This window comes from Gopherus flavomarginatus, chromosome 6 (genome assembly GCF_025201925.1).
Source record: "Gopherus flavomarginatus isolate rGopFla2 chromosome 6, rGopFla2.mat.asm, whole genome shotgun sequence".
NCBI lineage: Eukaryota > Metazoa > Chordata > Testudines > Testudinidae > Gopherus > Gopherus flavomarginatus.
Genome location: NC_066622.1, coordinates 65087911 through 65113129, shown reverse-complemented (window position 1 = coordinate 65113129; position 25219 = coordinate 65087911). Strand labels below are relative to the sequence as shown.

The 25219-nt window shown below is 46.5% G+C and overlaps 1 protein-coding gene across 6 annotated transcripts in view; it reads left to right on the top strand.

The window, feature by feature from the left end:
• The window catches only part of USP54 (ubiquitin specific peptidase 54), a 176818-nt gene that overhangs the window by 131531 nt on the left and 20068 nt on the right, over positions 1 to 25219 (top strand). For 5 of the 6 annotated variants that reach the window (XM_050959964.1, XM_050959968.1, XM_050959966.1 and 2 more), the window contains 5 exons: positions 548 to 687; positions 13203 to 13376; positions 19442 to 19561; positions 20730 to 20922; positions 23390 to 24828. In XM_050959964.1, coding sequence (XP_050815921.1) covers positions 548 to 687; positions 13203 to 13376; positions 19442 to 19561; positions 20730 to 20922; positions 23390 to 24828 — 2066 coding nt within the window. Of the gene's footprint in view, positions 1 to 547; positions 688 to 13202; positions 13377 to 19441; positions 19562 to 20729; positions 20923 to 23389; positions 24829 to 25219 lie in introns of those variants that run through there. The other variant, XM_050959969.1, reaches the window with a different exon arrangement.

The window sequence follows — 25219 nt, the reverse complement described above, 5'->3', positions numbered from 1 at the left end:
CAGTCAACCCCGCGCCGTGAGGACACGAGGTAAGTCAACCTAAGATACGTCAACTTCCACTACACTATTCTCATAGCTGAAGTTGCTTATCTTAAGTTGATTTCCTCCCCCCAATGTAGACCAGACCTTAGTGCCAAAATCAAGAGGAACTGGTGTTTGGAAGATTTGATGCAGTTTTTATGGTCCCTCTTGCAGAAAACGCATGACTGGAGGTTATAGTTTTGGAATGTTTGGGAATAAGGAAGATAATTCTTACACTTGGGGACCAAGAAACAGAGGCCAGATTCCTATGTCAAAGAATAAAACCTTTAGAAAATATCATTTATTGAGAAGAGGTGGACTCTTTTCCCTCCCTGGGATTTTCACATAGAATCCTTTTAAAATACCTTCTCTTTTGAGACTGAAAATAAGGAGAAGATGAAATGTTATTGCCAGATTGGAAAAATGTAGGGCTGTCTAATCCTTCTCCCCAGTACCCTGTACCCCTCCATCCCCTGAAAAGATTGGCCAGATGTTAATCCATTGGTTTTCCCTCCTCTTCTTCAAGGGATTCTCATATGAAGCTAGCAGGTGGGTTGGTTCCTGCCTGGCGTAACATCCCAAAGTCGCACAGCAGCAGCATCTTAGAAGTGGAATCTGCTTCATTGACTAGCAGTTGGACAAGCAGCCAGCACTCTGTTGGGAATGGTAAGCTACCTTTTCAAACCCCAAATAGCCACGATCCCGGAGTATAAAATGTATTGAGGTAATTACTTATTCCCTGGGTATTTTTGCCTTCACGGTGGAGGCAGATGCAAAAAAGGGAAAAAGACTTAGGAACCTGGTACAACTTTTGGCTACAGTTCTGGTTTACAGCATTACCAGTCACTACCACTAGGAGTCTAGTGTGCTGGGGGGAGAGATAGCTCAGTGGTCTGAGCATTGGCCTGCTAAACCCAGGGTTGTGAGTTTAATCCTTGAGGGGGCCACTTAGGGATCTGGGGCAAAATCAGTACTTGGTCCTGCTAGTGAAGACAGAGGGCTGGACTTGAAGACCTTTCAGGGTCCCTTCCAGTTCTATGAGATAGGTATATCTCCATATAAAAACAGAAGAGCCCCTCCCATCACTGTAATAAGTATCTGTACTACAGTGCTTCAGCAGCACAGCTGCAGCATTTCTGATGTGGACATACCCTAATAAACTCTTTTGGTTTAAAATTACACCCCAACCAAAATAGTTGAATAGGAACAAAAACTATCATCCATATCCCATAATTTTCACACTTAAAAAAAAAATCCCATGAACCTGTGTGGTTCTCCTTGCTATCCGCCATCTCTGCTAGAAGCATGGAACTTGCACAACTTTACACTATCGTCATGAGTGTTGCAAGCACAGGATGCACAACCTTCTGGTATTAGCAGAGCTGCAAGAACTGCATCAGTGAGGCACATGTCAGCTTAGTAGTGGACACATTGATTCAGGACATAGTGAAAACCATTTCAGGGCTGGTGGAGGTGTTCACAGAACAGCTACAAATGCTGGAGTGCCACTTCTGGGCCCAAGAAACAAGCACTGACTGACTGGTGGGATCACATCATTATGCAAATTTAGGGTAATGAGCGGTGGCTGCAGAACTTCTGACTGCGCAAGGCCACGTTCGTGGATCTGAGTGCCAAGTTCATCCCATCCCTTCAGCGCAGAGACACCATAATGAGAGCTGCACTGACAGTGGAGAAGTGAGTGGAGATCGCATTGTGGAAACTTGTAACACCAGATCAGAGAGGAATCATTTTAGAGTTGGAAAATCCACTGTGGATGCTGTTGTAATGCAAAGGCCACTAATTGTCTCCTGCTACACAGACTATGATTCTCTGCAATGTGCGGGACATAAAGGATGGATTTAAAGCAGTTGGCTTCCCAAAGTGTGGTGGAGTGATCGAAGGCACGCACATCCTTATTTTGACACTAGCCCTCTTTGCCACAAAGCATATCAATAGAAAGGGCTACTTTTCTATGGTTATGCAAGAGTTGATGGATCACTGGGGATGCTTCACTAACATTAGTGGTGGCTGGTCAGGGAAGATGCATGATGCTCGCATCTTTAAGAACATAGGACTATTCAGAAAGCTGCAAACAAGGACTTTCTTTCCCAAGTAGTGGATTATCATTGGTGGTGTTGAAATGCCAATAGTGATTCCAGGGGACCCAGCCTACCCCTTGCTCTCTTGGCTCATGAAGCACGCACAAGCCACCTTGGCAGCAGCAAAGAATGATTCAACTACCAGATCAGTAGGTGCAGAATGGCAGTTGAATGTGCTTTTGGTAGATTTAAGGATTGATGCCATAGTGTACTCACAAGATGGGATCTCTATGAGAAAAATGTCCTGAAAGGAATAGCTGCCTGCTGCATCCTGCATAATATCTGTGACGCAAAGGAGGAAATGTTGCCACCAAGGAGGAGGGGAGAGGTGGAGTGGATGTCTGCTGAGTCATAACAGCCAGACACAAGGGCTATTAGAAGAGCTCAACACGGGGCTATCCGTCTCAAGAAGGGTCTGAAGGAGCGCTTTAACAGTGAGCCATAGTAAGACATTGTGATGGACTGTGCTCTACCTGGCTGTGCTCTTCCAGGGCCTTTTAGGAATGTGGTGCTTTGTGTATGTGTGTGACTATAACACTGTCAATGCACCTATTAATGTTGTGGTTCTTGCTATACATCTGTGATCACACTTTCTCATGGATCTTATGAGTTGTCACACTGTGCAATAACAGTTGGGGTGCTTTCAGAACTGTTAAACATTCTACAGCATATGTTAGGAATTAATAAAGATGAATTATTTTCCAAAAACAGAATTTAATTGAGTAACAAAACCAGTGCAAAACAAAAAACCCCTGTGCAATTTAAAGGAAATAAATTCAAAATGTAATAAATGAATAGAACAGAATGGCCTGGATTCCCGGCACCACATTTGCGGTCTCCGCCAATGTAGTATGGATCACCCGATTCGAGGCACCTGTCTCCGTATTCTTGGCATGGTAACGCCTCCCACCAGCGAACACCCTGATCCCCATCCCCTAGACAGCCCTCAACACTTTGGTGTCCGCCAGTGCAGCACTGCTCAGCATCGGTCCTTGGTGCCGTTCCTGGGAAAGGAGTTGGTCGTCGTCTTCCAGGCACCAGTCCCCCACACCGAAAAATGAGCCACCACATGCAAGACTCCACAGCCTGGTCCCTATAAGGTGATTGGTCTGAGTTGGAGTGGGAGTTTAACCCCTCACCAAGGAAGCACCGATCACCTTCAGCTCTGGAGGCCAGCACAGCACCTGTGGTGGCTGTGTGGCAGCTGAGCCACTGGCCTGCCCAATGGCCTTGTTGGAACCCATGGGGCATGCCTATGATGCCGGTGTCTTATTCACATTACTCCTCCCCTCCCTATCTGCTTTGTACAAGCCACTACCTGCACCATCAGTAGTGGGCTCAGAACATAGCGCAGACTCCATCATGGGATGGAAAAAGCAAGTGGCAATGCTGAGGGAGCCATGCCCAGTGGGATAAAGTGCCACAGCCTGTCCCCCAATGTTGCCTTCGTCCTCTTTGTCACCAGACAAGGCGGTGGCAGGCCGCTCCCACACCAACCCCCCGGATGACTTTAAGAAGTGCTAGGTCCTGCTCAACAGGGTGGCTTCCAACCTGAAACTGGAGACTGAGGAGCTAGCAAAGCAGTCGGACAGCCTCTTTGACGTGCTATCAGCTGCATCCCCAGCACGGTTCGTGTTGCTAGTCCATGAAGGGGTTCTCAAAATTGCTAAGACAAACCCCCTCATCTATTCCGCCCACCTCCAGGTGGGCAGAAAAGAAATATTATGTCCCTGCTATGGGGTTTGAATACCTTTATACACACCTGCTCCCTGGCTTGCTGGTTGTATCTGTGGCCAACAAAAGGGACAGGCAAGGTCAGGTGAGCGCCCCACCTAAGAATAAGGATGCCAAGAGACTGGACCTCTTTGGAAGGAAAACTTATTCAATTGCCAATCTCTAGTTCTGGGTGTCCAACCACCAGGCTTTTTTGGGGAGGTATAACTTCAATCTATGGGACTCCCTCAACAAGTTTAAGAAGTATTGCTGCAGGACCTTGGCCAGGCGTTTGCCATGTTCTGGGAAGAGGGCAAGGCGGTGGCAAGGGGCTCCCTCCAGATAGCCTGGGATGCTGCCAGTTCAGCTGCCAGAATCGTTGCCTTGGCTGTGGTAATGAGGTTCAGCTCTTGGCTACAATCTTGGATCTGTCCTAAGAAATGCAGTCCTCCATCCAGGACCTTCCTTTTGAAGGCACTGGGCTCTTCTCGGAGTTGATGGATGCTAGGCTGCATGGACCAAAGAGACTCGAGCCGCTCTGTGCTTGCTGGGCCTCCACATGCTGCAGACAGCGAGAAAACAGTTTCAGCCCAATGGGCCACCTAGGTCCTGGAATTCTTCTAAACAAACTGCCTTCATGCATCTGACGAAGTGGGTATTCACCCACGAAAGCTCATGCTCCAATACGTCTGTTAGTCTATAAGGTGCCACAGGACTCTTCGCTGCTTTTACAGATCCAGACTAACACGGCTACCCCTCTGATACAGGAGGAAGGAAGAAGACAGAGTTTAAACGCTGTTACCTCCTTCCTCTCACTCACCCGCACATCCCGGCCCTGCAAGACACCACTGGGGCCAGAGGCAGGCGTTTTGATGGTGCACTCAAGGTCAGTGCCACAATCAGATCCCAGGATCCACCCTCCTATCTTTTCCTCTACTACCTGTGTCCCTTCCAGTTGACATGGTCACGAGTCCTTAATATAATGTCCTTGAACTATACCCTGCAGTTCTCGGTCGCTCCCTCCCCACCACCACCTTCCCCATCCCTCTTCAGGGATCCTTCTCACAAGCAACTCCTTGTTCAGGAGATAGAGAACCTCCTGCAGCTGAGGGTGGTAGAGGAGGTCCCTCGAGAAATGAGGGGGAAAGGGTTCTATTCCTGCTGTTTCCTAATCCCGAAAGTGAAAGGGGACCCAAGACCTATTCTGGACCTGTGACACCTCAATAAATATCTCAAGAAGTTGAAGTTTTGCATGGTCTCCCTAGCCTCCATCATTCCCTCCCGGGATCCAGGAGACTTGTACACTGCCCTCAGTTTGAAGGACGCATACTTTCATATCTCCATCTTCCAAGGGCAGAGATGATTCCACCATTTTGTAGCGGGCCAACGCCATTTCCAATTCACACTGCTACCCTTTGGACTTTAATCGGCCCCAAGAGTATTTACAAAGTGTATGGCACCACGAGTCACTTACCTGACGTGTTGAGGGGTTCGGGTCTATCTGTACCTCGATGACTAGCTCATCAAGGGATGATCTTGGGTGCAAAGGAGCTTCGATCTGGTATGCTCCACCTGTCACAATCAGGGTCTGTTAATAAATAAAAAGAAATCAACCCTGACACCAGTGCAATGGATAGAGTTCATAGGAGTGGTACTCCATTCCATGTAGGTCAGAGCCTTCCTCCCGGAGGCCCATTTCCAAGCTATGTCCGACCTGATCTCACATGTGAGGGCCCACCCACTCACCACTGCTCACACATACCTGAGGTTGTTGGGCCACATGGCAGCCTGTACTTACATAGTGCGGCATATGCTTTTCCACCTCAGACCCCTGCAGGTATGGCTGGCATCAGTCTATGTCCCCAACAGGCATGGTCTAGACTGTGTAGTCAGGATGCTGGACCACATACAGTCATCCCTGGAATGGTGACTGAATCCCAAATCGGTGTTGAAAGGAATCCCCTTCACAGCCCTGACCCCAGCGATGACCCTGGTGATGCCTCAGATTTGGGTTGGGGAGCCCACATGAGCAATCTCAGCACACAAGGTTCTTGGTCTTGGGATGATCGCTCACTCCACATAAATGTCAGAGAGCTCAGAGTGGTTCACTTGGCCTGTTGCAGTGTTTTATATCAACGAGCAAGGTCATCAGCCCTGTGCAAAAAGCTCTCTGGCCATGGAACTTCTGTGTGCAACATGCCATTCATCTTGTGGCAGCACACCTTCCAGGAGCCAGGAATGTGTTAGCAAATCACTTCAGCTGGACGTTCTCATCTTGCCACGAGTAGTCACTCCATCCGGAGGTGATCAGTGTGATCTTCCAGAGATTGGAACTCCATGGGTGGGCCTGTTCGCATCCAGGCAGAACAGGAAGGTCCATGTATTCTGCTCAATTCACGGGGCCGACAAAGGCTCCCTGTCTGACACCTTTTTGCTCGTGTGGTCGGGGGCTCTACTATATGCCTTCCAAAGAGTCCTCATGAAGATAAAGCAGGACAAGACAAAGGTAATCCTGATAGCTCCAGATTGGCCTGGTCAACAGTGGTTTGATATGCTGCTGGACCTCTTGGTGATGGCTCTGCTGCAGCTACCGCTCTCACAGGACTGGCTTTCTCAGAACCCCGGCAGGCTTCTGCACCTGAATCTAGCCGAACTGCACCTGATGCCTTGGCTGCTTCATGGTTGACTGCGGATGAGCAAGTGTGCTCAGCCTGTGTCCAACAAGTCACATTGAGCAGCAGAAAGCCCTCCATCAGGGCAACCTACCTGGCCAAATGAAAACGGTTCATGTGTTGGACCTCGGACCAAGGTCTTTGGCCTGAACAGGCCTCACGGCATTTGATACTGGACTACCTTCTGCACCTCAAGCTCCAGGGCTTGTCTCTTTCATCGATCAAGGTCCAGTTGGTTGCTATTTCAGCCTTCTAACCTCCATTCCAGGGCAGGTCAGTCTTTGCTCACAACATGACTGTCCGTTTTGTAGAAGGTCTGGAGCAGTTCTATCCTCAAGTCCTCGATCCCATCCCTCCTTGGTTCCTGAACTTCATACTGTCAAGGTTCCTTCAAGTCTTTGGCCTCTTGTTCCCTTCTTCTGCTCACATGGAAGGTCTCATTTCTTGTGGCGATAACATAAGCCCATAGGGTCTCTGAGATTAGGGCACTTACCTCGGAACTACAAAGTGTTCTACAAGGACAAGGTCCAGCTGTTGCTGCACCCTGCTTTCCTGCCCAAGGTAGTTTGGCAGTTTCATATCAACCAGCACATATACTTACCAATCTTCTTTCCAAAACCTCATAAGTCTGTTGAAGAACATAGATTACGCTTTCTGGACGTCAGAAGGGTGCTAGCCTTTTACACTGAAAGGACTAAGCCATTCCGTAAGTAGACACAGCTATTCGTCGCGGTGACAGACAGAATGAAGGGTCTTCCTGTGTCTGCTCAAAGAATTTCATCATGGATCACCTCCTGTGTCCGTTTTTGTTGTGAACAGGCAAAAGTGCCACTGCTGGCTATTGTAACTGCCCATTCAACCGGGGTGCAAACCTCGTCGGCAGCTTTCCTGGCCCAATTGCTAATCCAAGATATTTGCAGGACCGCTACCTGGTCATCCATCCACATGTTCACATCCCATTACTCACTTTCCCAGCAGGCCTGGGATGATGCTGGCTTCAGTAGTGCAGTAGAGCAAGCCATACGACTGTGAACTCCAAGCCCACATCGAGGGATACTGCTTGTGAGTCACCTAGAATGGAATCAACACGAGCAAGCACTTGAAGAGAAAATTGTTGCCTACCTTGCATAATTATTTTTCGTCGAGATGTGTTGCTTGTGTCCATTCCATTACCCACCCTCCTGCCCCTCTTTTGGAGTTGCAGGCAAGGAGGAACTGAGGGAGTAGGGTTGGTGGAGCCTCATATACCGGTGCATGAGCGCGGCACTCCAGAGGATGCCACAACCAGCCCTACGGATACCGCTAAAGTTAAAAAAAATTCCAACAACTGTGCACATGTGCGCACGCACACCTAGAATGAAATGAACATGAGCAACACATCTCGAAGAACAACAGTTACGAAAGATAGGTAACCGTCTTTTCCTTCCCCTGCACTGGGCTTGCCTGTGCTCAACTGACAGCAGTGGCAGATTTCTACATGGGTCAATGTCTCCTGGGCTCCTGGTAGCAGTTCCCTCTGGGGCAGGTGGCCAGTGGGTAGGGCGGCCTGTGCCACAACAGCGCCACCATGTTGAGTGTTGGGCTGCCTCCACCACGGGCAACCCCAGCATTTCTATCTTTGGGATCCCTGTAGCAGCAGCTGAAACTGGAGCCCCATTGTGGGGCTGAATGGGAGGCAGGGGAAACCTGGAGCAGCGAATCCAGAGTGGAGTCAGGGTGGAGGAGAAAATCCAGAGTCCAGAATGCAGCAGTGCCATGGAAGGGAGGAAGGGTCTCCCTGGAGTGCTGGAGCTGTGGGCATGGGGAACTGAGGCAGACACAGGACACCAGGGACATGTATGGGGAGAGAAGGAGAAAGCAGGGGTATAGGGCAAGCAGGGGCACAACAGCCTCTGGGAGTGGAGCAGGCAAAGAAGGGGTCAGTTGAGCGGGGAGCATAGGGTTCCTAGTGGTCAGGGCTGTCCCTAGGGGGATGGAGGCCTGGGAAGGAAGTGACATCACTTCCGGGACCGACCGTGTCGGGAGCAGGTAGGGGAGGCAGTGCCTCCCCAAACAGGCAAGTGTGGCCCCGCCAACACTCCCCCCTCCTGGGCCCCGATTCGGTGGCACCACTGGGCTCCAGGAGGCTGGGGCCACACCACCTGCTTTTCTGGGGTCTGGGAGGCTGTGGTGGCACCACACGCTCTCTCGGCACTCCGGGGCTGGGGAGACTGCAGCAACAGCACCATGCACTCCCCCTCCCGGCATTCCAGGGCATGTGCTCTCCTTCGGATGGAAGAGGCAGGTCTGGGGGTTGCCTCACCCAGCCAGCAGTTCACCCAATCTCCATGTGGTGCTAGCCAGTCACATCAGTCTGCAGAGCCCCCCAAAGTGCAGCCTGGAGCGATCGCCCAGATTCGCCATCCGCTAGGGACAGCTCTGCCGGAGGTGGTGGACGCACAGGATAGTTCGCTGTATGGATGGGTAGGAGGTGGGAACACAGCGTCCCCAGTGGGGCTGCGGTGGGCTACTCTAGCCTCAGGGCTATAGTGGGAGCACGGAACATGCCCCTCCAAAAGGGGTCAAATTTTTATTCCTGCGCAGCACAGAGTCCATCGTAAAGCTGCATGGCTGGCAGAGAAAGGCTGATGGCTTCTCTCTATTGCCACCCTCGCTCCTTTGCCAGTCCCAAATCCTGATCTTGGTTTACAACTCATGGGATTTGATAAATACAGTGTGTGGATTGGTCTGTGAGAGATAAATTCTGCTTTGGTGTGAGCTTTCCCCCTCCCCCCCCCCGCAGCCCCTTCCTGCTGGTCCTTGGAGAGGTGATGCTACTTGTTCTCCCCTAACTTCTGGGATTGGGGAGCTGCCATTCTAGTCCTGCTCTTCACTGCCTTGGCCCCCTCCCAGCATCAACCTCTCACATTCTCTCTCTCTCTCTCTCGTCCCCCAGAGGTTCCTGTTCCCCACAACCACCCCCTACACTCACCTGCGCTCCCTTCCCCCTCCCATTCTCACTCCTTCTCCCTTACTCTTCTCAGCTTCCCTTCTGGACCCACATTCTCTTGCATTCCCTTCTATCTTCTCCCACACCTCAAGCTCCCCATCCCTCCTTTGCTTGCCACCTTTCCTCCACATTCCTCAGCACACCCATCAGTCTTTCTCCTGCTCTGCAGAATCCCTCTGACCCTGCTACATCTTCATATTCCCCAATTCCCCCTCTGACAACTTCCTCCTGCCTCCTCCAGCCCCTGCACACCCCTCTCTCTCCCTTCTGAACACCCATATGATATGGGGGGTTATATGTTTGTATTTTTGTTACATAATGTGAGAGTATTATTAAAACATAAGTGTAATGGGTACATAAGAGAGATATTTGCAGTATATTAGGTTAGCACATTTTTTCCGTTGCTATGCACAGATGTTACTGGGACTGATACGCTAAGTCTGGCTGTAATTAGTTTCCTAAGATACTCTCAGTTCAATAGATGGTGGTGAAAAGGACATTTGATGGGATACAACTCACAGAATCAAAATAATGTGTAATATCTTCTAAAGGATTGTGAAACTTTAAGGGCATGCATGGAGTTTTTGTGTTAATTCATTTTGATACATCCATGTTTTACTGAATGGGGGGTCCCAAGTATTCCTTGTGCCCATGGCCCCAATAAATCTTAATCCGTTTCAGACTGACGGGACTACAGTGGAGTCTCAAACAGGTCCTGGCTCATGGCAGCTGGAATCCCCAGTTGTGTGGTCCCCATCCTCCTTATTCTCCTCCTCTTCACTGTTCATGCCAGAGGCCTGTGACTCGAGCTCCTCCGAGGTATCTACAGTGTCTGAGAGTGGTGCTGGGGTCTCAACCAAGTATGGCATGAAACTCTTCGTAAAAGCAGTAGGTCTGTGGATTGGCACCAGATTGACTGTTGGCCTTCCTGGCCTTCTGGCACGCCTGCCACAATTCCTTCGCTTTCACACGGCACTGCTGCTGATCCCTGTCATACCCCATTTCCTGCATCCCTCATGCAAACTAATAGATTTCCACATTTTTACAGCTGATCAGTAGCTGTGCCTGCACAGCTTCTTCTCCCCAAAGTTCCTGGAGATCCAATATTGCATGACTGCTGCAGGCTGGAGTGCACCTGAAACGTGTAGCTGGCATAGTTGGGTTGGGCAGTTGCACACAATGGTGGAGAGCTACTAGGTGTGCGCAGCAAGTTGGACAATCAGGGAATGAAAGAAGGAGAACTCCACAATGAGTAACAATTTACTACAACTAGCAAATTCCTAGGCCACTGTCAGCAGAAGCGCAGAAGTAAGGAGGTGGCATGGTATATGGTGTGTTGCCACGGTTACTTCTGTGCTGCTGCAGTGGCTTGTGGTGCCTGGCGTTTGGCCTGTGGCTCAAGGCAGGCTTGTGCTGTCACATGGGGGCTGCATCTTGACAGTGCCCACTGCCCTCCTGCAGTTCCTAGCCACTCCTGGCTCACCACAAGCATTTTGAGAGGAAGTACCAAGCAGTAATAACAATAATAATAAGTGTGTGTGTGCGCATGTGTGTGAGAGAGAGGCGCACGCACACACACACACACACACACACAGAGAAAGAGCCTGTGTGTGATTCTGTTGGGGGATTGTCTGACAGAGTGTCTGGGGAGTGTGTCTCTCACACACAGTCTCAATCTGTGTTGGGGGACTGTGAGAGGCAGAGTGGCAGTGGATGTGAGAGCCTGTGTGTGTGTATGTTAGGGAAGTTCGAGAGACAGTGAGCGCACTGTCACTTTAAGTTCCCCCATTGCCCCTGCTTGGCCTGGCTCCCCTCCCCACCCTGCTCCACTCTACTCATGTGGAAGTTTCGCTCCTCCTGGCCCCAGCACCCGCCAGACACCGAGCAGCGCAGGACAGCAGGCAGAAAAGGACTCGGTTCCACTCTGGGCAGCGAGCAGTGGGCCGCACTGCCAGTGACTGGCCCCAGCCACAACACTCTGGGCTCCCCGGGGCTGGGGCAGAGCCGGAGCCCTCAGCCAGCCGGCTGAGGAATGAGGGAGGGAGGGGGCAGGGGCGGGGAGAAGCCCGCCAGCCCAGAATGGAGGAGGGGCCAGAGAAGAGAGTAGTCCGGCCACAGCCAGCCTGAGGAAGCCCGAGGCTTTTGTGGCACATTTCTGGCTTCGGCACCCTGGGTGTGGTCCCCGTTTGCCCAGCCCTAAGGCCGGCCCTCGGAGTTGACGTAGCTTAGGTCAACTTATCCCAGTGTCTTCACTGTGCTGCGTCAAAGGGAGACACTCTCCAGTCATCTTATCTTACTCTTCTCGGAGAGGTGGAGTACCGGGGTCGACCAGAGAGCGCTCTGCCGTCTGTTTTAGCGGGTCTTCACTAGACCTGCTAAATTGATCCCTGCTGCATCGATTGCAGCAGCGTTGATCTCCCTGTAGTGGAGACAAGCCCTAACTCAGGCTATGTCTATGCTGCAGCTGCCCTACTGTAGCGCTTGTGGTGGTGACGTTCTAAGCCAACAGGAAAAACTTCTCCCATTGGCTTAACTCCTGCCTCCGTGACAGGTGGTAGCTCTCCTGCTGATATTGTGCTGTCTACACTGACACTAAGGTCAGTGTAACTTAGGTTGCTCAGATGTGTGGATTATTCACACCCCTGAGTGATGTAAGTTATACCTAGTAACCTGTAGTGTAAATAACATCTCCAAGTGTCACAGGTAAATACAAGATGGAACAGATTGTTTAGCACAAGTAGCTAACACATATTTCAAGGGACTATTCAAAGTGCAGTGGCCTGTTAACACCCCTCCAGTCATGGGGGAGAAAGCAGCTGGAGTTGTTAGTGAAGTATAGACTATTGTAATAAGCTGTCAATCCAGGCTCCCTATTCAGCCCATTATTTTTAGTGCCTAGCAAAGTTATGAATGTAAGCTCTCAGGCTCATCTTTTGAAAGTGTTGTGCACGTTTCTTTTGAGGATGAAGACTAAGAGTGATCGCTTTGTGAAACGCATTTGCCTGCAGGCAATGTAGTGTGTTTGTCTTTTATATTTTGTCTTTGATGAAAAATATATGAAAATATTTTATATAATTTTTCTGATAAAATATAAAAATATATGTTTTTTGTCCTATATGATAATATACAACATATATATGGATATTTTGTCTTTTATGATAAAATACTTATGCTAAGCAATTGGATCCATCTTGTATTTAGCTGTGACACTCGGAATAAGTTTCCCAGACCTGAAGAAGAACTTTGTGTAGCTTGAAAGCATGTCTCTCTCTCTCTCACCAACAGAAGTTGGTCCAATAAAGGATATTACCTCACCCACTCCATCTCTCATTTGGAACATTAAACCAGATAAAATGTACAAAGCACTAGTTAAATGTATAGTGGGAGAAAACTTGCGTTGACAAGAGAGTAGGCTAAAATGATCCAGTAGTCTTTTTCTTTTCTATATCTTTTAGAAAAATTACCGGTAATATACATATATATAATTTGAAAATTAATAAAGTAACTCTTTGCTAAGTGCTACCTTGTATGTGATCTGGATGACACTTGCCTTCATCTTCAGGTTTTCCTTGCTTCCTATTTAAAATGGACTTAGAAGATTTGGGAGAGGGAGCGAAACAAATTCAGTTGTTGATATAGAAAAGTATGCATGTTGGAACGAGGTACCCACTGAAAGTACCCATTGCTGTCTTTGATTGGTGTTTAAAGGTGGAGAAATGCCTGTCCCAACCAAGAGCGAACTGGATGAGTTACAGGAGGAAGTGGCAAGGAGGGCACAGGAACAGGAGCTACTCAGGAAACGGGAAAAGGAACTGGAGGCAGCAATGGGCTTTAACCCCCGTCCCAGCAGGTTCATGGACCTAGATGAGCTGCAGAACCAGGGTAACTTTCACAGACTGGATGTGGCTGACATGGGGATGGGGGTGGTGTAGGTTTGGAGTACAATATTGCACATGTGGGAGATGGGGAAGGTGTTTTTGATCTTTTGATTTTTCCATTAAGAGTCTCTTGCTTTTTCTTCCCCATGACAATTTTACAATTACTCAATAGGTTTCTCCAGTCTGTGAGACAAAAGACGGTCTCTGAATTTATCAGAAATGTGAGAAACAGGAAGAGAATGGTGAACTTGTAATGCCCAGGAATCTAATTTGAAGGAAAAAAAACCCTAATTGTATTCTGCCCAAACACCAAACTCTACCCATGTGAGACACCAAAATCAGGCTTGATCTACACTTAAAATTTAAGTTGATATAGCTAAGGCACTTCAGGGTCTGATTTTTTCACACGCCTAAGTGCATAGCTATGCTGACCTAATTCCTGGTATAGCTGCAGCCAGGTTGATGGAAGAATATCATCTCTCCAGAAGGTGGTGTCCCTACAGGGTTAGAAAAGCCTTTTCCATTGGTGTAGACCACATCTACACAACAGGGTTATCAGACATAGCTAGGATGCTATATCTGAGGCCTGGTCTACACTACGTGTTTAAATCGATTTTAGCAGCATTAAACCGATTTAACGCTGTACCCGTCCACACTACGAGGCCCTTTATATCGATATAAAGGGCTCTTTATATCTGTTTCTGTACTCCTCCCCAACGAGAGGAGTAGCGCTAAAATCAGTATTACCATATCGAATTAGGGTTAGTGTGGCCGCAAATCGACGGTATTGGCCTCCAGGCAGTATTCCACAGTGCACCACTGTGACCACTCTGGACAGCAATCTCAGCTCGGATGCAGTGGCCAGATAAAGAGGAAAAGCCCCGCGAAATTTTGATTTTCATTTCCTGTTTGCCCAGCGTGGAGCTCTGATCAGCACGGGTGGCGATGCAGTCCCAAATCCAAAAAGAGCTCCAGCATGGACCGTACGGGAGATACTGAATCTGATCGCTGTATGGGGAAACAAATCTGTTCTATCAGAGCTCCATTACAGAAGACGAAATGCCAAAGCGTTTGAAAAAAAAATCTACAGGCTACACAGTGCTGCGTGACAAGCGTAACGGGAAGCCAGAGACTCAAACGGATGCTCATGGAGGGAGGGAGGGGGTACTGAGGACTCCTGCTATCCCACGGTCCACAGCAGTCTCCAAAAAGTATTTGCATTCTTGGCTGAGCTCCCAGTGCCTGTAGTGTCAAACACATTGTCCAGCGTGGTTCAGGGAATAGCTCGTCAATTTACTCGCTCCCCCCCCACACTTGAAAGAAAAGGGAAAGAAATCATTTCTTGACTTTTTTCAATGTCACCCTATGTCTACTGAATGCTGCTGGTAGACGGTACATGCTTGATAACTGCTGAATACCCCTGGCTGGCCTCGGGCGCCTGGGTAAAAATAGGAATGGTTCCTGGTCATTCCCAGTAGATGGTACAGCACGGCTGGTAACCGTCTTCATCATAGCCACGGGGGGCTGAGCTCCATCAGCCCCCTCCCTTTCTGGTGTAAAGAAAAGATTCTGTACTGCCTGGACTATCATAGCAGCGGGATGCTTGGCTCCTCTTCCCCGCACCGCTTAATGTCCTGCCTGGACTGTCATAGCACGAGGAGGCTGCCTCCCCCTCATTTTATCTCACTAACAAGTCACTGTTTCTTATTCCTGCATTCTTTATAACGTCATGGCACAAATGAGGGGGACACTGCCATGGTAGCCCAGGAAGGTTGGGGGAGGAGGGAAGCAACGGGTGGGGTTGTTGCAGGGGCACCCTCCGTGAATGGCATATAGCTCATCATTTCTGCGGGATCTGACACTGAGCAGCTGTACTCTCTGATTCACTGCTTCTCTAGTACACTTCCACCAAATTCTAGGCAGGACTGACTCTATTTTTAGAAACCATAAAGGAGGGATTGACTCGGAGAGTCATTCCCAGTTTTGCTTTTGCGCCCCCGGCCGACCTCAGCCAGGGGCACCCATGATAGCAGCAGACAGCACAGAAGGACAGATAACTGTCATCTCATTGCCAAATTACCCTGGCAGCAGACAGTACAGAACAACTGGTAGCCATCTCTGCTATCATGCAAAAGCAAATGAATGCTGCTGTGTAGCGCTGGAGTATCGCCTCTGACTGTGGCATCCAGTACACGTACAGTGACTGTAAAAAAATAAATAAATAAAAATAAAAGGCTGAACGGGCTCCATGGTTGCCATGTTATGGCATCTGCCAGGACAATCCAGGAAAAAATGGCGCAAAATGATTGTCGGCCGTTGCTTTCCCGGAGGAAGGAATGAATGACGACATTTACCCAGAACCACCCATGACAATGATTTTTGCCCCATCAGCCACTGGGCTCTCAACCCAGAATTCTAAGGGGCGGGGGAGACTGCGGGAACTATGGGATAGCTACGGAATAGCTACCCACAGTGCAACGCTCCGGAAATCGACGCTAGCCTCGGACCATGGACGCACACCACCGAATTAATGTGCTTAGTGTGGCCGCGTGCACTCGACTTTATACAATCTGTTTTACAAAACCGGTTTATGTAAAATCGGAATTATCCCGTAGTGTAGACGTACCCTTAGTGACTATAGTTCCTATAGTGTGGACATCTCCACTTGCATGAGATCTCTACATTGTTTGTGCTTCTCCATTCTTGCATGGTGATCAACAGTGCAATAATTATCAATGTTGACCTCTAAATTGTTGTCATAAGGCTTTGGTTAATGACCCCTTGAAATGAATAGGGCAATTCACAGCTCTTCGATCTATCTTCTCAGACTGTCTACAGAATCATGCAGGCAGCTGTACATCAATTATGATTAGTTAATAGTTTTAAGTGTCTGTTCACAATCTTAAGAGTTACTGATTTAACTTTTTTTTAAAAATTAACACTCAGATTCTGGAACTTAAGGCTGTAGCCTCCGTTAAAAAAATCCAGTTCACTGAGTCACTGGGAACAGTCCTAGTTTGACTCTGGGTAATGCCCCACTAAGCACATTGTTAGAAACATCTAGCTGTTTAGCATTTCCTTGTTTAAAAAAAGCAAAGCATATTAGAAAGGCCCATAACAACAAAGAGTGCTATGTAGTACTTAAGGGTCATAGCCTCTGGCATGATCGCTATGGAGGCTAGATGGCTCCTAAACCTGCTTTCATCCTGGGTGGTTCCCACAATGTTTTATGGCTTCATGGCTTCCTTATGTACAAGACTCCAGAACATTCCTGACCCATTCTGCCTTCCAGTACATGGCTTTACCCATGCAGAGGAGGCCAAGTTCAGAATGCTTAGAGTCTGGTCTTCAGTTCGTGAATCTTAAAGGCCACACGTCTAGACTCTGAAGATGCTGCTGTGTTGACTTACTGATCTACCAGACTTCTTCACATTCAGCTCATGCTCATTTACAAGGTTTCTCTGGAGTTCTTAAAATAAGAACTGTATGTGGTAGTGAATTGTATAATGCCCAGGTCAAGGAGGCTTTATTTTTTGGTTGAATGAAATATTAATTTTTATAATTGTCATAATGATAAAGGGCAAATGAGCAGATTTTTGCTTGAGTTCGTACATTTTCATGAGCAATTTTACAGGCTGTTCTTATAAATGGCACTAGTCCTGTTGTCCTTAGGCCAGAACACCTAGTTTGTCTTGAGCTTGCCTATTTTCTTATGTTTTCAGGGTTTATCATCCTTTTTTTCCCTTTTTTCAAAGTTGGTCAAAAACAATTTGTGCGTCTCTTCTCCCTGTTCTTGGATCCTTCCCCATGTATTCTGCTCTTTCTTCTCCTCCTAAACCCACAGGACCACTGGGCTTCAGCACTCCAACAGCTTCTTACAGTTGTCAGTGTGCACACACAAACTGTGTGCATTTGTGGACAAGAGGCTCTTGTATTCATTTACATTCTGCTGAGTCTGATATGATTTCCCAGGCACCTCTGAATTCAGGTGGAAAAGGTGTGAAGGAGATGAGATGACTAGACAAATAATTGCTGGAAAGGGACTTGTAAACATGCAACACAGTTTGGTCACAGCATGCTGAGACAAATTTATGACACACATGCTGACTCTATGGTTTTTCTCTGTGCAGCAGTAGTTGCTTTTGACAATTTTTGAAAAATCCACACCCCGGAGCAACATTGTTAAGATGACCTAAGCTCCTGTGTAGACACTGCTAGGTTGATGGAAGAATTCTTTCATCGGCCTAGCTACTGCTGCTTAGGGAAGTGGATTATCTATGTCACTGGGAGAACCCTTCCTGTTGGCATAGGTAGTGTCTCACTGAAGTGCTACAGCGGTGCTGCTGTAGTGTTTTCAGTGTAGACAAGCCTTCGGGCTTGCCATAAAACAAAGGATTCTGTTTCCAAAAACTTTTGAAGTTTCAACATTTGGTTTCATTCCCCTTCAGAACAAAAACTAGAGTCTGAAGTTTTTCACAAAAGCCAGTCATTCCCCAACTCCCCCTCAGAATAGCCAGTAGCCCAGTGCTCAGGGCATTCAGCTGAAATGGGGGAGACCCAGCTTCCTCTCTCTGCTCTGCCTCATTTAGGTCAGGGACCTGAAGCTGGATCCCCACTATCTCAGGTGAGTTCCCTAACCAGTGGGTTATTGGCTTTTCTGGGGCGGGGAGTGGATACGTCTCTCTCTGTCACTGTCACCAGAAATTCCATCCTGGACCTGAAAAATCTTCCTGAAAACATTTGAATTGAAACAGATACAGTTCTTCAACAAGTTTGTTCTGACTGATCATCATGTTCTGACAAAAAAGCAATTAATCAAAAAATTCTGTTAACAATCACATGAATAAGTCACTCTAAGAGACTAGCCACAGGCTGTGATTTACAGTAGAACTACTGCTCCAGACATCAGTTTAGCATCTAATGATACTTGATTTTGCAATCTCACCTGCAAAGTAGTAGAAGTAGCACTGACTGAAATTTGGAGATATAATGCCAAAGTTTGCTCTGTTACCTTGGTGTAAATTGGAAGTAACTCAGCTGAAGTCAGTGGATTTACATGGTTATAGCAGAGTCCTGCCTACAGTAGAAAGCTTAACATAAGATGTGATTTTTAAACAGACTAAGTTAAACTAATATAGCCCTCTATGTTAGACACACTTCTTTCAGTTTAAGTGTGGCTTCTTTGGGTTTAGGATAAATTGATTCTTAATTGATGTAAATAAATTGATCTTTTGCACCAATTCAACGAAATCCATTTAAAATCACATCATATGTTAAAGCATTGCAACTTTCTGCTGTAGGCAAGCCCAGAAAACAGAATTTGATTGACAGTCTGGTATTTTCTTTCATGCAGTCTTATTTATTTACAAGAAATGTACAAAGTCCTGCTTCTCTGCACACAGGAGGACCAAGAACAAAAGGAGCAGTATCTTAGCCTACAGTCCCAAGCCTGTTTACCCGAAAACCAGTCCCAAAATCTCTCTTTCTAGCTTTTTCCAGGGCCACACTATGCTCATAGGCTACTGCTTGGCTTTCTTGCTTTTTGCCTCTGCCTGTTTCTGTTATGTACACATGCACATGCGCGCACACACACACTTACTTTACCCAAAACAATCTACAGCAAAAGCCCCTCCACTCATCCAGTGTAAAACTCCTGGGTGGGTTTACACTCCTTTTATCTGAGGTGGGGTGCTTATGATTACCTGATCCTGACAGTTATGTTAATTGAAGGGTATGCCTAGTCTCAGAGGTTTGTGACTCATGCAGTCCCCAGTGCCTCGCAACATCATAATACCCTAGGGTGACCAGACGTCCAGATATTTAGTTTTGTCCCATGTCCCAATCGATGTTTGTCCTGATGTGTCCCGATATTTATTTTGTTCCTCTCATCTGGTCACCCTGTAATACCCTTTAAAGAGGAAATGAGAGTCTGGGAAAGGTACAGCCTCTACAGAAGAGCTACTACAAATGACTCCTTTATAGAAGGGTTTTGTACTCACAAATGGGAGGGAGGGTAAAGGAGAAACAAAAAAAGAATGCAAATGAAATGAAGAGTGCTGCCCATTGCAGGAAGGAGTGATGGCTTTGAGAGGTCCATGCAGGAAGCAGACTCAATCTTTGAAGAGTCGCTGCATCAGGAGCAGAAGGGAGATTGTGCTGCAGCTTTTGCTCTCTGTAATGAAGCTATATGTAAGTAACTCTAATTGCCTGAGCTACTGTGCTTTTGACAGTTTACTAATATCACAGAACAGGACTGTAAAATTTACTGACTAGTCATCTGAAATTCTCAGGTGGGAAAATGGGGAGTGTGCTAGCCATACTAGTATGCTTGGAGCTAGTACCTCCTCTTTCTAAGCCCCTGGTTTCTGGATTTTAGTCCCCTCCAGCACCCTGGTTCCCTCTGGGCTATTATCTCTAGTGCAATGGGATGTTAGTTTGTCCCTCTTGCTGCTAACTGGTAGGTGACTCCCTCGCCTGCATTCCTATACCTAGTAAGCAGTTTTCCCAATAAAGAGACCAGTTTTCCCAATAAAGAGACCAGTTTGCAAAGAGTTTAAGCCCTAAACCTGCCAGCACAGCATGTAGGAAAGGAGCATGAGAGAAGATGACGCTCCAGTCACCAACAAGAAAAGGAATGAACTATGCTGTACTTATTCACATCTCAGGAGGAACAGATGACATCAAGATTTTGAAGGGCTAAATATTGCTGTGAATTATGGTAGTTATGTGCTATTGCATTTTTTTTGTTTTGATATGTTATAATTTAATTGGCTGGCTATCCCACCCCAACCTCCATTCCCCACTTGCTGGTTAGTAAGATTGAAAACAGAGCAGGTAGTACCATGGATTTGCAAAGGCAAAAATATGGTTATAGAAATTTGCTTTTCTGTGTTACAAAACGAGGGTCAACATACAGTCCTCATGAAAGCTCTGTTAGTCTGCACCCCACCTGGCTATACCCTGATTTCACATCCCGACCAGGTTCCCTTGCACATAAAAGGATCATGATATGAGAATAAGGAGTTGTATAGATGGAAGACTGAGAATGAAACAGTATTTGTGTGAGGGCTGGAGAAAGACCCACCCCGTGTTAGGGGGAGGAGGGGTTTGGCTAAAAACTAGATTTTTCTTTTGACTCATTTTGATTTAGTTTCAGTTAACCTGTTTGGACACCTGGCTACCTTGAATGTGCATTAATGGAAAGGAAAGCATCCCTGTAAACTTATCTGTGGCAGCATTTGCATGGTCCATGTTTTATGTTCTTGCTACATCTTTTTTTCTTTTTCTTTTTTCTTTTTTCAATTTTAGTCTTTTTTTTCTGTTTTTTGTTTCTGCTATGTTTTCTTTTGCATTTTAGCTAAACTAAGACTTGCCATGCATGATGCCAGCTCTAGCACTCACAGCAGAGCCCTAGTCGATAAGAAGCTACAAATCAGTATCCGAAAAGCACGGAGCCTCCAGGATCGCATGCAGGAACAGTCATCGCAGCAGCCGCCGCCGCCGCCAACCTGCCACCCACCACAGGGGGGCATCATGACCCAGTCTACAAGGTAGTCCAAGTATATCACAGTACACCAGTTCTGATCCGCACCTACCAGTAGCATGGTCTGGAAAGAAGTAGTGAACTGTGTGTTCCCCCGGTTACTCAAGATCCTGTAGTGTTCTTCCTCATGGCATTCTCAGATCATACCATATTATAGGAGAGCGCACTTCAGTGCATCCATGGTCTTAGCTGACCAGGTTATGTGCAGCAAGTCAAAACATGGCCTGTAATAGATGTTTTTAGAAATTAATTCTGACCTGCTGATAGAAAAGACGTGCATCAAGAGAGAGAATGCAATAAATAAGTGACCTGTTAAAAGGAGAGGTGTGTTTTAAGGTGAAATAAAAAGCTTTAAAAAAGAAAAATTAGCAAATATCTTCAGGGCTCAATTCAGTTAAGCGGTATTATAATGAATGCCCTGAAATAACTACCAAGAGGAGGGCAGTTACATGTTTGCAGTGCTCTTAACAGTGAAAAATGCATTGAATCTTTTCTTCTAGCCCACCTTTTCTTTGGTGCACTGGTGCAGTTCTTGGAGAAAAAGGTTCATTCATAACCCATCCTTGCCCTGTCACCTTTCTGTTGTTTCTTGACCACTGTTCCTGACGCCGCTTCCATTCTGCAACCAGGTTCTCTGCCTCCCAGCTGCCTCTAGTCTGACTTAGCAGCCTCTCCAGTTTCCTCAGCAGGACACTTTCTTTTCTACTTTTCTCCTCCATTCTGTGTACTCCATTTGATTCTCTGCTCCCACATCTTATTCAGCCCATCCTAGTTCCCTATTGTAACACCATTCTACCCTTTTCTGCCTGCCATCCCCAACACCTCTAGAATCCTCCTTACCCAGCTTCCTGGCAGCTTCTCCACCTATTTCTTTCCTTCTTCCACTTCCCCCACTACACACTGTGTGACCAAATGCCTAGGTGGAATCTCATGTGAGCATCCCTTTTTAAAAACACTGCAGGGAAATAAGTGCTGAAATCCGTACCTGAAAAGGCTATAATTCAGGGTTCCATTCTGTTCTTGAAGCTGTTGAATTATGTACAAAGAAGGCAGATTCCTGTGCTAATTAGAGGTCCACAATGCCCTCAGTTGTAGGAGAAACGCCGAAACCTGACGTCGGGCACTGGCAGTTGTTGTTTTTTTTTTTTTTTTTAAAGCATTATACCTTTAAACATATCTTTCTACACATGAAACTCAAATATATTGCGTAAGTGCCCATTCCTGCTAAAGGAACAGCCCTATCAGAAAAATATTATTTTGTACAATAAGTTTCTACTGCAGTGAGTTTTAACTCTGCAGTCAGTGAGACATGTCTGCTTGTATCTTGATTTTTGTGCCTTTATTTTGATATACATCAGCATTATAAACAGCACAAAGTTTATTATTACTCAAACCTAAGATCATACTCCCCCATGAATGCTCAGTTGGATCTTCTGCATGATGGTAGCTTTGATTTCTAGATCTGCATGAGGAGACAAACTGGTAGGATTGAAGTCACACAATAGTCTTTTTTGTCCCTGTAGGAAATAATTATCCTAACTATGCACCACTGTTTAGCTGCACAGCATTGTCATTCTGCATATCCAGATTAAGGTTAGAGCATTATTCTAACCAACTCTAAGTGCGGCTTTAAGCAGCAGAAGTAGTTTTCAGTTTGACAGCTAGCTGGGCTATAGCTGTCTATCAGAGTTGTTTCCAGTCTTCTGCTTTTATTCATATCGCTGACTCATGTGACTTTCTGGTTGCATATTATAATGCTAATTAATGCAGAAGAGATACAAAGTGACCCAAGGACATGCACAGTTTATATTTTATGCTAGACATGTATGCATGGTTTGTAATGCTTTTAAATGCTTCCTTTAATGTATTGGATAAATTACTCAAAGCTGGGGAAAAAAAAAGAGGGGAAGGAAACTGAGGGAAATGTATTGCATTCTATTCTATTCCTTTCCTTCCCAAAGTTATTTCCCATTACTTTAGGAAAGAGAACCTGAGTGGAATGTTGCCTATTTATGTTAAGATCATAAACATAATGCTTCTCTTGTATGGTTTGTAGAAATCTCCTGGAGATACTGATTTTGTGGGGAACTTGTAATACTTAATTTAAAATTTATTTTTATTATTTATTTTTATAATGTACACATACACACACAAGCCCCTAGCCAAAGTGCTCAGTGTGTTGTACAATATTTGTAAAAATATAACAGTAAAATCTTATAATAAAAATAACTTTTAAAATTTGAAATGAATAAAATAGATTGAGTTGTGAGGAAAAAAAAAGTTGTGAGGAAATAAAATGCAGATGTTGTCAAATTAACAAAAGCAATTATTTTGGGTGGGAAGTTTTTAATTTGTGTTTGTGCAAAGAGAAGTGGATTGAGGTGGATGTTAAGGGGGAGCAAGTTCCACGCCTTAGGGATAATTCAAAAAAAGAAGAGTTACTAATAATTAGTTACCATTTCTGTGTATTTTAGTGAACAGACTGGCCCGCTCCAAGTACTGCTGAGCCGAGAGGTATCACTGGAACCCAATGGAGAAGTGGAATTCGGGTCCAGTTCTTTCTTCAACCCACCCGCTTCCTGCCATGAAGTGCACTCATCATTATATCCAGAGTCTTCCTCCCTACCCGTTCCTGCAAGCAGTCCTCCAAATAGGGCCTTTCCTAACTTCCGGGCTGCTTCTGCTAATTTCGATGGCCAAGCTCTCTCTCTTCCGTATGGGCGTGGGTTGGCTGAGAGACCCACAAAAACTGAGAATGATGCCCACCATGTTATGGAGCTTGATGGGGCCCCTGCCAAAGGGCTGAAAGACTATAGGGGCTGCAACAGCAAGTTAGAAGAAGTTCATGACATTACAGCTGTTCTCACACCTCAGCACAAAATTAAATTTAATACAGTCAACTCTGGGTCTTTGCCTACACTAGTCTCCCGTCCCCATCCAGCACAAGCATCATCTCCCAATAAAAGCAGTCTGCATAGTCCTTGCTTCAGTCTGTCAAATTCTCCAGTGCCCACTAGCATTGATCAGGTAGGGGGCTATCATTCCATGATCTCTGCTGCTTCATCTCTGTCACTTCAGTGCCCCCTGGTTCCCTTACAAAGAGCGAACAAGTACCCTAGAACAAACAGCCGTGAAACTTTACTGCTCCCACAGGATGACTTCCGCAACATGGAGACTTGCAAATCTAAGACCCATAGCTCAAAAGGGCATGTTCGTTCCCTGGCAGAGCAGTTTCAGAGACTGCATGGGGTCTCCCAGAAAGAAGGTGCACATGAGAAAGGGTGGACTGCTGCAATCTGTCAGGAGGAGAAGTCTCCAAGGCTGATACAGGAATCATTCACCAATTCTTCAACCTCAGGCTACAGGCAATTAATTCCTCAAAGTCAAGAAAACAGAACCCAGTCTTCCGAAAAGTTGCATTCATCCTTAGATGTTAGGGATGGGTTTGCTTCCATGGAGGGTTTTAGCACTCAACTCATTACCTCTAAGAGTCCTGGTTCGCACAGTGAAGACCAGTGTAGAAGAGGTGGACAGAATGTAGCTGACCCTGCACTCTCCCAGGAAAGGCACACTCATGCAGGAGGTGTGAGACAAATAGATGATGGAACTGCCACTGGCATGGGTGCTTCTGTGCCTGTGGACTGCTGGGTGGACAATGTCACCAGGTATTACAGTTCTCAACTGGACTGTAAAAATACAGAGTGGCTTCCTGTGGCAGGGAGAAATCCACCCCTTTCTGATCACAGAACAGTCAGAGATGACCTGAATGGGACCCCAGTTCAGTTTCACCCACAGTGGAATCAAGACACAGAGCAGGAGATCTCTGAGTTGGAGTCCCTCTATCAGGCTAGCCTAGCTGGTAGGCCTGTGTTGGGAAGACTGGACAATTCCAGGTACCCATTGAGCAAGCCAGGTGAGAATTCTGCAACTGTATTACATCTGGGTAATGTTTAATCCCCAAGCAAGACTTGGACCTTGCCTATACACAAACTTCCACCAGTTTAACTAAAGGTGTGTTTTTAAACTGATTTACTGAAACAGGTGCTTTTGTGTGCAGACATTCTTATTTCACTTTGAGAATGGCTTATTTTGCTTTATCTTACTAAAAATAATTCCCTTTTAAACTGAAATAAGAGTATCTGCAGAGAAACTTGCACCTATTTAACTACATTTGTTTGAAAACATACCTTTAGTTAAAACAGTGGAGGTTTGTATGTAGACAAAACCTTGGCTTGAATGAGAAGAGTTCAGATTTGAACTATATGACAAATCAGGATGAAGGAGGGACAGATTTCTGTCATGCT